A 15,368-nucleotide genomic window follows, 5' to 3' on the forward strand; every position below is an offset into this window, starting at 1 on the left:
AAAAACAAAGAAATATGATGAGTTACAAATGTAACCCAGTTAAAATTAGAGGGTAGATAGATATAAATTACAAGTCATCGTCCGGTGTCCGTGATATTTGTATCAGTCGGCACAGGAAAAAAACACCACGCCACGCCAGCCGACTAGCCCGTCCTTTCTTCACCAGACGGAAAATTAACAAGTGCCGTGGCCGCCTTACTCCTTCCTTCCACTCGATAAGATATCGATAAACACCGATAGCCCTTCGAGCACACATCGGCACTTGGTCGCCAGCCACTCCGACTGTTGACACCAAGATAAGGGCATGATTTGTTTACGGACTATAATTAAACATTTGCAGTGTGTCGCGACGTAACACCCAGTAACTTCTGTTGACGGCCAGTGGGGTAGTGTCCTGTTAGTGCGCTGTTATTTTCCAGTCATGGACGGCAAGAAACGGACTGATGCGGATGAGAATACGCGGCTGTTAGATGATGATCATAGTGGTATGTTCAAAGTGGGTTCGAGCAGTGAGTCTGGTAGCAATGTGTCGAGTGAGGATACGATAGTGTTTGATACGAAGATGATGAAGACGTCGACGCTTGCTGAAGACCTGGCGGCGACGTGGGGCGGGCGGCGTTCGGCGCCTGACTCTGGGCGGCTGCGGCGCGCGCAGTCCTGGTCCGGCGGACCCCCGGATGATGTCAGCTCCGAGATCAGGATACTCAGGGAACGGTGAGTTTGGAATTCTTGTTACTAAGCTTGTAATCACCCGTTGGTAACACTGAAAGTTAGAGAATTTTTCGAATCAATTTTCATTGGTTAGGTCCGTGAAAGTGAGTAGGTATTTAATTTAAATACTATCACACTATCAGCTTATCAAACGTGTTTAGTGTTCAATGACTTATCAATTAAATTGGTACTTATCTATCTATGTACCATAAGTAGGTAAGTAAGTACCATAGCATATTTAAGTAAACATAAGTTATCGCTCGTTAAATACCTACCTTTCATAATTCAAGAATCTCAGCTGTTAATATATTTCCGGAGGTTATTTAGGTAAGTCTAAGTTAAAATTAGGATTAAGACCCAAATTTTACGTAGGGTGGGTAAATAGTCTAGGTAGGTACTTAACCTACTTATCATAGCAATAAAACTTTGTTTACTTTATACGGTCAACTATCATCAAGTATAATGTAGGTACAATATAAAACCTAGGTGCGGTGGTAGCTCAGTCGGGTGAGCGCCTGCTTCTCAATCAAGAGATGCGGGTTCGAATCCCGGCGCTGACATGTACCAGTGAGTTCTTTGAATATATATCCGAGGTAGTCTGGAAGAAATTACTCTTAGTAATAAGGCCGCCAATTGTACCATCTATGTTGTGTATTTCCTCGTGTAATTTCTGTGTTTGTGTGCAATAAAGAATTATCTATCTATCTATCTATGTATATGTACAATGTATACCATCGCTCTTACGGTGAAGGAAAACATCGTGAGGAAACCTGCATATCTAGATTTCGCACATCAATCTAGATATGTGAACCCACCAACCCGCAGTGGACCAGCGTGGTGGGAAATGGTCCAAGCTTAGGAAGGCAGTTTAGACCTTGGGGTTATGCACAAAGGTTCCATTCGAGAGAGCCAGGTGCAGGTACTTACACCCCCACAGAGAATAGAATAGAATAAAACCTAGGTCCACTTTTCTTGCACCAACATTGAATACCATTGAGTTCGCAAAATCTGTTGTGCTTATATACAGTACAGTTACAGTACCTACCTGGCCAAATAGAACCAGATTCCTCTGATGAAGACCACGAAAATGAACTGCCAATGGTAGGTCCACTTCACATGCAAAAGACTGGTTAGAAGGCTGATCGTGGAAACAGAGATGTTGTAGGGTTATGGTTAAAATAAAGTAGTACCTACTAGCAGTGCTTATAGGCTTTTTTTATATTATTCTATTCGAGGTCTCTAATTTCCAACATCATTCACCCCCAGACTACTCCGCACCCAGACGCGTCCGCGGCCGTACGCCGTGCGCAACCTGTCGCGCCGTCAGCGCCTCACACTCGCCTCTCTGGCACTCGTGGACTTCATGAGCTTCTGCTCCATGAGTGTGATGGCGCCGTTCTTCCCACGGGAGGCCGCTATGAAGGGCCTGTCGGATACTATGTGTGGGCTGGTGTTCAGCTTTTACGCTATTGTCATGTTCCTAACGTCGCCGGTGTTTGGGAAGTATGTAAGTATTGGTTATGCCATGGAAGTTTTTATTTAGAGAAAGAATGGTTTGACCTGAATATTTGATACCTACCGATGTGAGTAGTTACGTTACATACAACTAGCCGCTCGATACAACCTAAAGATATGATACAGTTCGGACAAATATGAATGCATCCCTAATAATACCTAACTATACTGTATAATGTATAAAATGAAATGGCTTGAATGGAAAATTTTATTTTCAGTTACCAATAATGGGAGCCAAGATGATGTTTACCTCGGGGATGTTCGTGGCAGGAGCTTGCAACGTCCTGTTTGGGTAATTAATTATTATAAATTTGTCTTCGTGTTTACCGTAAGCTAAGTTGGTATGTATATTTACCTAAATGAATGGGCGGAATGACGAAATACTCATGCATTATCGATAAACAAATTCAATGCAGTGCACTGAGTCAAACAGTACATCGTTTGCACCTTATCAGGATATTTTAGTTACAATAACAACAACTCCAGCTTATATAATGTATCTAATTGGCTCAAACAAAATTACTAGCCATTATCATATCATAAGTACATTTATTTACTATCTTTATCCTAATACCGTGAGAATTCTCGATATAATTTCTCTTACGACTGTCTTCAATTAGGTACTTTGTCCATCTAGCTAGTCTTTCACACATACCTACCTACCTATCTAACATGGAGTAGGTAAACCATAGGAAAACTATCCATATTGTCTCTGTGCATACGCGACCTATACAAGTTTACCATACCCTCAGCACCAGCAACTGCTGGAATGCTTCTTACACCAGAAGGCCTTACAGGGCCGTACAGGGCGCAAGACACGCACGTCAAGGACGTGACAAAAACATTGCGTCGCGCTCACTCACATTCACATCGCCTCGAGAACGAGCGCGACGGAAAACCTTTGTCATGACTTGACGTGCGCGTCGTGCTAGGCTAGCAGCCTAAATCACTTGTTCTTCTTCCAGCACCCTAGTCCTGATCGAAGACGTGACCACTTTCACGGCGCTCTGCTTCGTGGTCCGCGGGCTGGAGGCCCTGGGCGCCAGCGCGTACTCCACGGCGAGCTACGTGTTCGTGGTGAACGCCTTCCCGGACAGCATCGGGTCGGTGCTCGGGATTCTGGAGACGTTTGTCGGTCTCGGCATGTCGGTCGGACCCGCTATTGGGGGGCTGCTGTACTCGGTATGCGTTTTATGAGAATTATTTGGGTGTTGGGTGTTGTGCCCGTAAAATGGCAATAGGCCCGCCCCCTATTACATTGGGACTAACATAGCACTCTGGCGAAAAGTGGGTGCAGCAATGCACCTCTGCCTACCCCGCAAAGGAAAGTACATTAGTACAAGGCGTGAGTGCGTGTTTTTTTTATTTGGCTGTTTCAGTGACAATTTTGTCTGAGAAGGCTCCTAACTGACAATAGACAATAATTTGAAATAGACAGACCACCACTACTGAAAAAATGCTGTCTTGATCGCCATATGTTACCAACAAGTTATAGTGCCACAATCTTATCTGTTCCGGTGGTCAAAATGTGCAACTAACGAGACGTCATTGTCAAACGTTATTTCATACTCTGTGCGTTATTTGAGTTGTCAATTTCTGTGAAGAGTTATTTAATTTGTTTTGTGATTTTCTGGGTGAAATAATGCCAAAAGCGCTGTAATGTGATGCAAGAAAAGTAGTACTATATATATTGGCTTTTATGCAGGAAGAATAACATATTCAGGCGCCTTTAATTCCGTTTGAAAAATTGGAAGAACGAGTTGCAGCAGCTACAGGTTAGTGTTGCCAAATATGACGAATAATTTTACCCATATACTCCATGTATGTAATTTTATTAAATATTTTCCCGAGAGGCCCGTAATTTTTTTAAATATTTGCCCCAGCAGTGGGGACGGAATGGGTCGTGATACTCGTGATGAAAAGTATATAATATATAATCTTATTTTTCTTTGATTACAGGTGTGAGGACCTGCAGCGATTTTAGACAAAATAATGATGATTTATGGCATGTCATTGTTTTCCCAACCTATCAAGAGTTGGCTGAAAGAAATTGCTTTTTGGCAATTAGCCTTTGGATGGAGACCCGTGCCCCAGCAGTGGGACGTGATGGGTCGTGATGATGATGATGATGAATTAGCCTTTGCACACTGTCTGAATTTCTTTTAATTGTATGCTCTTGTTTCTTGTTACTTTAGAAAATGTAAAATAAAGTGTTCAAAAATAATAATTAATAGTTTTTTTAAGTCGTATCTCGTTATTCCCACGACCCAAATATATTACCTATACCATTATGGAGATGCTGGAGGTGGTAGAGCATCCCCATGCAAAGGGAGGATCCTCCGACCAGGCCGGGTGGTGTGGCCTGGCGAGGCCGGGTGGTGTGGCCTGGCGGGCAGCTGCCCAACGGTTAGCGTTGGGGATTTCTATATATTGCAGAGTAGGTGAGAAACTTCGAATGCGCGATGTAGGATTTTCATAGTAATTTGCGTAGTTCCCATACATCTTCTCTGTATTGAGTTCCGAGCGCCATCTGTTGATCTTCATCTGAACTAGTGGCTAGGAGTCCGCCACACCATTGTAATCTAGATTTAATCTCCTATATCAGAACATAAATAGAACTAATTTTATTTCTGTTCGCCGTGGACAAATTTTCTATACAACAAATGTCGTTTGATATATTATATCCTCTTTCATTTACTATCGACCCTATATTTTGATTTATCTATACTTATGAATGAACCTAATTATAACAATAGGTAATAGCAGAAATGCATTGTCGTTTAAACCAGAAATAGGCAAAATTTCATCGAAAGCAACACTGGATTCGATCACAGTGACGTCGCCACCGGAACAGATAAGATTGTGGCACTATACTTTGATTACAACGGTCACTTGTCAATACTTGCCAAGTAGATGGTCTATTAAAAGCGAAGATAAAATCCGTGTCTATCCGTTTCGGATCTATCTGGTGAGTGTTAAACAAACAGAATTACGTCATCATGGTCAATAATGCGCCTCGAAAAACTTCTGCCTAGTTTCCACCTATGTATTGACACACATGTGTGTTGTTCCAGGTAGATCGGGGGCTTCGGGCTCCCGTTCTACACGCTCGGCATCATCATGATCGCCACCGTGCCCATCAACCACTGCCTGCTCACGGAAACTGAAGGTCAGTCAACATTTATGTGGTCATTTGCCTCAAGGACACCTTCCGTTGTTGCGATTCTTTTATATGCATGCCTAGGCACGTAAACGTAATACCATCTTGGGCTACGATTATGCATATAATAAAAATATATATAACAATTTAAATAGGGTAACATAACATTGCCGGCCTACTCATAATTTGTAACAATAATATGTCTAAATTATTCGGTTATTCTTTCAGAATACGTGACTGGATCAAAATCCGGATCAATCCTGAAACTCTTTAAGATCCCTTCAATCATAATCACTGGTTTAGTGATCGTGATTGTTTCCAACACTTGGGCCTTCTTGGACCCAACGTTGGAGCCACATTTGCGACAGTTCGGATTGTCGACGGAGCAAATTGGCCTGATCTTCCTTCTGTTCTCCAGTTTGTACGGGATATTCAGCCCTATTTGGGGTTGGGTGGCTGATAGGTAAGAAGCTTATAAGTACTAATACAAACCCTTCATCAAATCTTCTATATAAGGTTTTTATTTCTCTGGTTTAAATTTTGCAGCCGTTTAAAAACTTTCATCATCTCGTTTTATTAATTTCAGAGTGCACAACCACTGGTGCATGATGGTGTGGGGACTGTTTCTGTCTACTCTTGGACTTCTTCTGCTTGGTCCATGCCCGTTCATTCCTGGACTTCCACCGTAAGTTCCACAATATTCGTTGTTAGTTACCGACACTAAGAAGAGGTGATATGATTATGTTCAGAAATTTATAAATGTATAACTTTTTCAGAGACTTGTGGCTTGATCTTGTGGCTCTGTCGATACTGGGGATGTCTGTAGCGCTGACTCTTCTACCAACATTCCAGGGAGTCCTTACGAGTTCAATGTGAGTATAATCGTAGTATCTACCTATATTTGCATATAACTGCATCCCGAATAGCTACACAACAACTTACATTCTTATGAACATTTATCCATACCTTACTGTTTCATTATTACATACTTCCTCCTGTTCACAAAGAAGATAAGTATCCGTCAAATTTATACAATAATAGGACATAACGATTTTCAAAAACCTTACCAATCCTCCCAGCTACGAGGGCGGCTGCCCAGAAGCCCTGGCCACCTACAGCGCAGTAGCAGGCGTGTGGTCCTGCTGCTACTCCCTGGGCGAGGTCCTCGGGCCAGCCCTCGGCGGGGCCCTGGCGCAGCGGTACGGGTTCCCGCTCTGTGCCACGTTGTGCGCCGCCGCTTGTTTCACTATGGTGAGTTGGTTGGTGTATTGTGGTGTTTGGGGTTGGTTTTCGCACGCGTTGAACTCTTTTGTATGGGTGGATGATTTGGGAACTTACTTACACGTAGGAGATGTTTGATAAATTATACTTGAATGCTATTAACCTTAATTACGTGCCTCTTCTTGAGAGTAAAATCTGCATGTAGGTAAATAGAAATGTACGATTTTGAAATAGAAACCTATCTAGCGAATTTTTATGTTTTTTTTTTTACCACAGTTACGTATACAACTTATGCCCAACACTTATCCTCATTCACTTATGCCCAAAGTTACTCATAAAGGTATCGCTATAACACAAACCTCCCTTCACAGGCAGTAGTAACCCTCACCTTCTTCTCCCTCCGCGAGTCGCACAAGCTGTTCTCCGAGACGGCCTCGGACTCCATCCCCTACACGGACTCCACGTGGAACAGCAAGGACTTCCTGCGCACGCGTAGCGCGCCGGCCAGCGCCCGCGCCGGGGAGGACGCGCCGCTACTGACGCCGGCTTGCTCTTGTGAAGCTAAGAGCGGTGAGTAGGTCTCGACAAAACTATTCACTATTAAAACTACTGGTGAGCTCTGGTCTCTACACTCTCGTATTAGCTGCGTCTTGCTTGTGCAGTTTTGTCGAGAGTCTGGAGCGCGCTAAGGCTGCATGTCATAGAGCGGAGCGGAGAAGTAGACCAATGAGATTGCATAAAAACTCCGCTCATGCAATTTGCGCTCCGCTCGTTGAATGATTTTTGGCTCGCACACCGCTCGCACTAGTGGACAGGCACCCTAATTCCGATTGATCATTTCCGGTATCAACCCGTACCGATAAGCAGATTATGCGAGAGCGCTAGAGTGCTTTCTCGGTTAAAGTTGCTAACTCTCTCTATGAGCGCTCTCGCATAATCAAGTTACCGGTACGGGTAGGTACATATAGGGAACCCGGTCCTTTATGTTTTCAGCTCTAAGGAGTATGCAAGGGTATGGCGAATAGATAGTGTAGTAACTTGACTGCCAAGAGGCGCGCGAAAAAACCTACCTTTCGAAAGTTTACTGATAGCAGTCCACCCTCCCCAAAGGATGTTAGAAAAGGGAGGTTTGAATTCACTTTAGCTCGTTTGTTCTTGGGTGTAGTTTGACATCACTATACCATGTATCACCTCACACTGATAATCGATACCTAACATTTATATTTTTGCGTCGGATGCTTTTTTATATATTAAGTATAATGAAAACGTGCTAAGGGTGGAAAGAGGAGGCTTGAGGGAAAATCTCGCTGCACTGCCATCTGTTCAGTAGCTACAGGTAACTCATTGTCTGTTTCTGGTATCAATATAGTTGTTGGCTCGTAGCTTCCACGTAGCGAGGACAGATGACACTGCATATCGGACGTAAATCTTGTTAAATAGTAGGCTAGTTTAAAATTTTAAGATAAAAACAAACTTGATTATAATCTCTTTCGGACTGCAATGAACACCATATAATATGATGATGATGAAATCCTGTTATCCCTCATCAGGGACACAGGGCTCGAAGAAAGGATTTCCACTTCTCCCGATCTTGTAGTAACAACCTATATACATAAACAAATTCCTATTTCAGGTTACTACGGCGCGTCTCTGAAACACCCGTGCCTGCACCACAGTAAACGCAAAAATAACATCTCAGCGAGCATCGCAGACGCCGCCGCCTACTTCCTAAAGTTCCAATATCTCACAAACACATTCCTTAGATTTAGAAAATTTAAAGACGATTCACCGCCGTCCAACACCGTCTTATACCAGAACTACCTCAGAGCTAGTGAAGAGGATGCGCCAAAGAAAGAATGGCCAGCAAAAGATATTGAGAAACAAAACAACAACCTAGTCCAAACAGAAAAAGACAAATACTTCGCTTTCCTCGAAAACGCCATCTTTGGAACTGACGAGGCTAGGGAAGATATGGATAACTTGAAAGTGAAAAAGGATAATAAAGGTCTCGTGCCGAGGTTCCTGAGCTCGTTGGATGACCGCCGGAACTCCGAAGATGTGCTGAGACACAATGTTGAGAAAGTTAACTTTTACGAACAGAATCAAGCTTGCAACTCTATCGATATTTTTGTGAGTATTTCTTCCTTATTTACTACTATATACCTATAAAAGTTGAATATATTGGTTACTTATGTATAACGTGATTTCGCAGGATGGGTGCGGGTGTCGAGATGGCGTCACCTATGTAAGAGGGACGGTTGCACTCTCATCAACCGGTGCGTGCGAAGTTTAGTTAAATTTTAATTAATACTTAGATAATTAATTAATTTTACTTTTAAATAATGATTTAAGTCAATTTTTTACTGATTACAGACATTAAGTATACAATAGAAACTAGCGTTTATAAATTTTATTTTCAAAGTTGCAATCAGCGCCCTTAGTGCCTGACCCGAACCGAAGAGCAAATTCCGATGAAAAGTACGCGGCTGTACTAGGACTACATAAAATCGGAAGAGTTTCAACATTCCACAGAGATTCCCCCTTGCTTTCCCGCTCTCCCGTTTCCTATTTGCGAAGTTTCCCTGACTTGCGAATTTCTCCTTGAAGCTCATAAACTCCTAGTTAAATCGACCTCTGCTGACGATTTCGCGACGTTGTGTCACTGTGTTTGGCACTTTACTTGACCACTGTCCACTTGGAAAATCTAATATTAGTTTTCCTCCGCTACCCTCTACCAGTAGAGGGGAAGTTACACGTGCCAGTCTTCAGCCTCAAACTGGCTACGGCCAATCGCGTATACCATGGTACTAGGATTTCAGAAACCTGAAAGAGGTGTTTCGTAGCACGCGTGCTACGGGGATGCTACGCAGCTTTTACGAACTAACTAGTAGTTTGTTGAATGTAACACGTATTGGCATGAATAAAATTAGTTATAAGATACTAAACAAGACCCTTTAAAATAAAAATAGTGATTCAATAAAAATAATTTGAGGGTTTCTTACTGATTTTTTTATTTAAATGAAATATAGTTGCACATATTGTTTAATACTAACTGAACGAGAATGCTTTCAAGTACACGAAAATATTACAAAAAAGTGGTATGGTATAGGTACCTACCATACCACATAGTATGCTAAACTAATACATACCACTTTAATGTATAGGAGGCTACCACAATATATCAAGTCGACTCGTTCATTCATGTGAAAAAGGAAAATTCGTGAAAATGACGTTCGTCAAAGGGCATCAACTATTGAATGGTTACCGCGTCACAAGTACCAGGATACCACGTTATTTGTAGAGGTGTACTTAATCGCCACGCGAATTATTGATTTTCATTTACAACCCCGCTTTATTTCCTATCTCAACTAACATCCCCGCGCCGCGCCGCTTTCCGCGCAGGGGGGTGGAGCCTATTACAATCAGGGTCAGAGGGCACGATGAGGGATAGAAAAGGGAGATAGAAATATATGTATCTCCCCTTCGCTATTAGAACTGCTCGGTTCATGATGTCCTAGTATTTTTGGTATTAGATCGGCGTAACAATATTTCAGAGGTAATCCGCACTTTGTTTTTGTTGTTGAGTGGTTTGTATGAAGAAATTCAATAAACATCAATTTATTAGTCTAACAAAATATTTACAACCATAATAGTACGTTATTTCGCTCATGATTCCTGTTGTTATAGATACGCGTAACAAAATACGATTTATCAATTTGCGGTATCATTGGCGCGTGTTCCAAATAGGGATCGTATTACTTGACCTATTATTGTACGCACCGGGATTGATTCAGCAACATCCTGCTCAGTGCCGATCCAACTGACGACACACGTAGTCGAAGGGAATCAACATGAAAACAGTCCTGTTATTGTGCATACTGATCGCCGTATCCGCTGAAAATGAGCCCGAGAAACCAGAGTGTGACGGTATTCACGTTCGGGGAAAATTCCACAAAAAGGAGGTTTTAGGTCGAGGGCTGAACCGGCCGTACCAGCTCGGCCTACTAAGACACTCTCACAAGATCTTCTTCAGCTTCAATGTCGGATCTGATGAAGAGGACACCTTTAAAATCGGCTTCATAGAGAAGAACCACACCTCGCACCAGGTTCTACACTCGCGAGCAACCAAATCGACTCAAGCCTTCACGGCGCACATATACATTGATTTTCCTAAAACGATAAATGGTAAATATAAAAGTGATATGTCATTCGAAAGCTGAAGAATTAGGCTTTCAATTAAGATCAATACCATAAAAAAAAACTAAGCGCAGATTTAATGACGCATTTTAATTGCCCGTCAGTGTTAATTACCTCATTAGGAATCCACGCCTTGCGCTACCTGATCCCGCTATAAAACCTTTCCACATCCGGTGTACCTTATCAGTCGCTTGTTGCAAGTTGACCGGTACACATCTCGTTGCATTGTATTCCTTGTTTTCGCAAACCCATGGATACCACACCAGAAGAAGCTGCTCAAGTTGTTGCCTTGCTGCAACAAGGGTTAAGTCAGCGAGCAGTCGCTGCCCAGCTCCACTTGAGCCAGTCTGCTGTATCCCGAGTATACAGACGGTTCCAAGAGACTGGTGCCTTCAATCGAAGACCAAGAACGGGCCGCCACCGCTGCACTTCAGAGAGAGACGACCGCTTCATTGTCTCAACCTCGCTGCGCAATCGACACCTTACGGGCGTTGATGTGCAGCAAGAACTGAGACGTGTACGACAAGTGGCTGTCAGCGAGTGGACAGTGAGAAGACGCTTGAAGGAAGCCAACTTGACACCAAAAAGACCTGCATCAGGCCCCAAATTGACTGCAGGCCACCGACAAGCGCGTCTTCAGTTTGCTCGAGAGCATCTCGATTGGAGCATTGCGCAATGGCGGTCGGTCCTGTTTACTGATGAGTGCAGAGTGTGTCTGCATGGCAGTGACAGGAGAGGCCGGGTCTACCGGCGTCCGGGGGAACGATTTGCCCAATGTTGTTTCGCTGAAACAGTAGCATATGGCGGCGGTTCCTGCATGATGTGGGCTGGTATTTCTCTAGAGGGAAAAACCGCACTTGTTTTCGTGCCTGGAGGCGGCCGAGGAGGCGGGTTAACAGCTGATCGGTACATCACCGACATTCTACTCGGTCATGTTGTGCCCTATGCAGAATTTGTCGGTGAAGACTTCGTGCTAATGCACGACAATGCCCGCTGCCACACGGCACGAGTCAGTCGGCAGTTTCTGAGAGAGAAGGAATTGCGCACGATGGACTGGCCTGCGCTCAGTCCTGACCTGAATCCCATCGAACACTTATGGGACGAGCTCAAAAGAAGAGTTCGGGCCAGGAATCCAGTCCCTGCAAGCGTGGACGAGCTGAAGACAGCTTTATTAGAGGAGTGGGACGGCATTCCTCAGGAAACTGTCAAAAAGTTGATAAGGTCTATGAGAAACAGGCTGCAGGCTGTAATTAGGGCAAGAGGGGGCAATACAAAGTATTGATTTAAATAAATAAATTTTTATCTTAACATTTTTTGTTTAATTTGTATAATACGATACCCATACCCTTTTTTCCTAAATTCCCGTTTTTCCTACAATTGCGTTCAGACATCATTTATTTCAAAAATGATGAATGGATTTCAATAATAATGATATCAAATTAAAGCTGACATCTTAAGCTTTTAAATGACATATCATTTTTATTATTTCTATTCATAATTTTACTTGTATTAATGTATGTTTGCGCCGTCAAGGCTTGAGTCGATTTGGTTGCTCGCGAGTGTAGAAGATGTGGAGAATGGATTCGCCCTCGCGGTCGACGATGAGAACCACGTGGCATACTTCGGCGGTAGCAGTGGCATCTACCGCTACCACGACCACCCTGACAACAAGGAACACAAAGTAACGAAGATACTCCACGACCACAACATATGGGACATGTTCTACAAGAAGCAGCTCTACTTCATCACGTTTCCGAAACAGCATCTTTACAAGCTGGACGTACACAAAGATGGATCTAAACCGGAAAGGGTGAAGGATATACACGAGGAAATATACCAGTTCGCGATCGACGGAGACAATGATAAGTTTATAACGAATGAGACTGGCTTGTTCAGAATAAAAAGTGGTTCGAAGCTACGCGTTCACTACAAGGGTGAGACAGTATTTCGTGCAATCGAAATTAACAACAAGGGGGAGGCATTTTTCAGCGGAAAGCACTGTATTAGTGTTGCTGATAAGAAGAAACACGAGCTGGAGGAAATAGCTCATGTAAAGAATATATTCGGATTGGCTTTTGACCACGAAGATAATATCATCTACTCAGACCCCCACGAGATAATCAGGTTGCTGCCTGCAGAGTGCGAGAAAAAACCTCCTAAATAGAATTTATTTACAGATTTACAGTAACGAATTTATGTAAGTTATAAATAAGTTCCTAAGCGTAATAAGTCGTGTAATTAATTAAATTAAAATTACAGTTCTAACTGGGTATATTTTTGTGCATTTCATTAAAATCAAATAAAATCTTTGCCTCGTTTGATTCCGTAATCTCCTTAATTCAATTAATAATTTCGTTGACTGTTAATCTTCTTTGGGTTTAAATTAATAAAGGCCTTTAACCTTCTATCTATCTATATATTTTTCAGTCTGAGATGTAAAAACTACTGAACGGATTTAAATAAAACTTAACAGTGCCTAATTATAAACCTACAGCGTACGATATTATTTTTACATTAATATTGAAGATCTCATAGGTATCCATCTTCATGAGAGATCTAAAGTACTTATACATATATATTAAACTAATAGTACTTAAGTATAAAACAAAGGTATCTATCCACCTACACGAGAGATTTATCGGCTTATTGGAGCCCTCAGCTGGGATCAGGCAGGGCGCCCTTGAACGAGATCACCCCCCTCTCCCCTCCCATACCACTGAGCCTTTGTACCACCCTCCCCTCCCCGATATCTCTATGACGTCATAGAGTGCGGCTGCTTATAATAATAATGTAACCGTCCCGGTCGCCCGGGCATTCAACTGAGTGTAAGTGCGTACTTATCGAGTATTATTCTTATCCATATTTCATCACGGGTATAACGGGAACATTTGACAGATATTCCCCTCGGCCATTTCTCTCTTTCTGAAGCAAACGGGGACACTGAAAATCCCCGCTCATCTGTGCCTCAGGTTTTTCAGAATCACTACATATTAGAAATAATCAATAATAAGGTAAGTAATTCGTAAGAGAACTCAAGTAATCTACATTAGACATATACAACTTACCTAATAAAATCTGTAAGCTGGAGGGGTAGGGGACCGATCACATGAGTGGATGAATATCAAACTGCCATATGTCCACCTACCCGAAAAATTGACTTTTTGATTTGGTCGTGTTCTCCGTTAAAATGTCAGTTTGCCTATGCCCTTCAAGTTCCAATAAGTGCAAGGCATCCATGAGAAAAAAGCCGTTAAAAAGTAAGTTTTTTTCAAATCCTTTTAAGTCTAACCGTTTCGCATTACAAATTTTCACAAGTCCATTTCGGCCAATCACAGAGCGTAATTTTTTCAATATGGCGTCAGTCTTGGTGAGAATTTCGAGGCTGTGGTGTGTGCTCCCAGTGTTTTATAACGAATATGAATGAAAATGTTGAGGAAATTGTGATTGTGGAACCTGATAAAGCTCGGAAAAGGAACAGATTGAAGAGTGTAGCAAAAAAACGACAGAAAACTATGGCGAAGTAAGTTTAAAACCCCTTTTTTTCCAACCCACGTGTCAATCACAAAGAATTTTCGTAGTAAACACATTGCCGTATCGGGTAGAATATAATACGGTAGGTAGGTACTTTTCTACCGATAAATTTTGGTTGATTAACTTCATTGTATTTAATATAATATAGACTGTATTAGTCTTACTGAGTCCGGCCCATGATATTAGTATTTTTCAAACAACTATAAGTCCTTATGACTCATATCAAAACAGCATAAGTCTTGTATGGGCATATCAAACTGCTATAAGTCCAAACTGTTTATTAACTTTTACGCCTTTCTATGAGTGTTATAATGGATTTGTTTATTAAAATACATTCTTAAGGTCACAAGTCAACTAATTAAATCACGGGGCAAGTTCTATGACCATTAAATAATAGAGAAAACAAAAACCTCCATTTCCCAAATTTTGCGTGGACGTGACATATGGCAGTTTGATATTCGTCCACTCACATAATATATGCCAAAGAACCATGACAGGTGACGTAAACGGTTTCTTATGTGGAGACCATGGTATGATAATATACTCCGGTGGAGACCACCAATAGGCATGTGTAATAGTGGGACGCCATCCGGTCCGCTGGACCTGCCGACAAGCAGCCATTAGGAGCTTATTATGACTTACAGGAGGGCTTTATATCTCTTCACCCATTACGTTTACGTTAGTAGGTACCTATTATCACTTACTGCATCTCTTGGCTCACCCCCATTTGGCGAGGGTGGGGGCAATGACGTCACACTGGCACCAGCGGGCCACTGAACTGTGTAAAACAAGGAGAAACGTCACATGAAATGACGAACAACTTCGTGCCTTACTACTTCACGTTTAGGTTGAAATCTCCAGTAGAGTCAGTCAGTGCCTAGCAAGTAAATTGGAAATTTCTTTAGCGATTTGACATTGAAATATTGATCATAGTCAATGGTGTCAATGTAGGTAATAAAGTGACACTATAATATTTAGGTATTTACTTTAATTCATTATCAGACGTAAGTAGGTATATAATATTTTAAATAGG

General features: G+C 42.2%; 2 protein-coding genes across 2 annotated transcripts; both read left to right on the forward strand.

The window, feature by feature from the left end:
* The first annotated feature begins 158 nt into the window (after positions 1 to 158).
* Positions 159 to 9,001, forward strand: LOC105382466 (MFS-type transporter SLC18B1). The gene is made up of 12 exons (XM_038108384.2): positions 159 to 714; positions 1,978 to 2,218; positions 2,445 to 2,518; positions 3,192 to 3,408; positions 5,305 to 5,395; positions 5,615 to 5,849; positions 5,973 to 6,071; positions 6,163 to 6,258; positions 6,466 to 6,637; positions 6,979 to 7,177; positions 8,241 to 8,737; positions 8,820 to 9,001. The coding sequence occupies exons 1-12, from the start codon at positions 422 to 424 to the stop codon at positions 8,898 to 8,900; spliced, it is 2,295 nt and encodes a 764-aa protein (XP_037964312.2). The 5' UTR covers positions 159 to 421; the 3' UTR covers positions 8,901 to 9,001.
* Positions 9,002 to 9,625: 624 nt separating this feature from the next.
* LOC105381497 (ommochrome-binding protein) lies at positions 9,626 to 13,111 on the forward strand. Its single transcript, XM_011551228.3, has 2 exons — positions 9,626 to 10,717; positions 12,367 to 13,111. Exons 1-2 carry the CDS (start codon positions 10,459 to 10,461, stop codon positions 12,966 to 12,968), a joined length of 861 nt encoding a protein of 286 aa, XP_011549530.3. The 5' UTR covers positions 9,626 to 10,458; the 3' UTR covers positions 12,969 to 13,111.
* Positions 13,112 to 15,368: the final 2,257 nt, after the last annotated feature.

The sequence above is a fragment of the Plutella xylostella genome, chromosome 15 (assembly GCF_932276165.1).
Source record: "Plutella xylostella chromosome 15, ilPluXylo3.1, whole genome shotgun sequence".
Classification (NCBI taxonomy): Eukaryota; Metazoa; Arthropoda; class Insecta; order Lepidoptera; family Plutellidae; genus Plutella; species Plutella xylostella.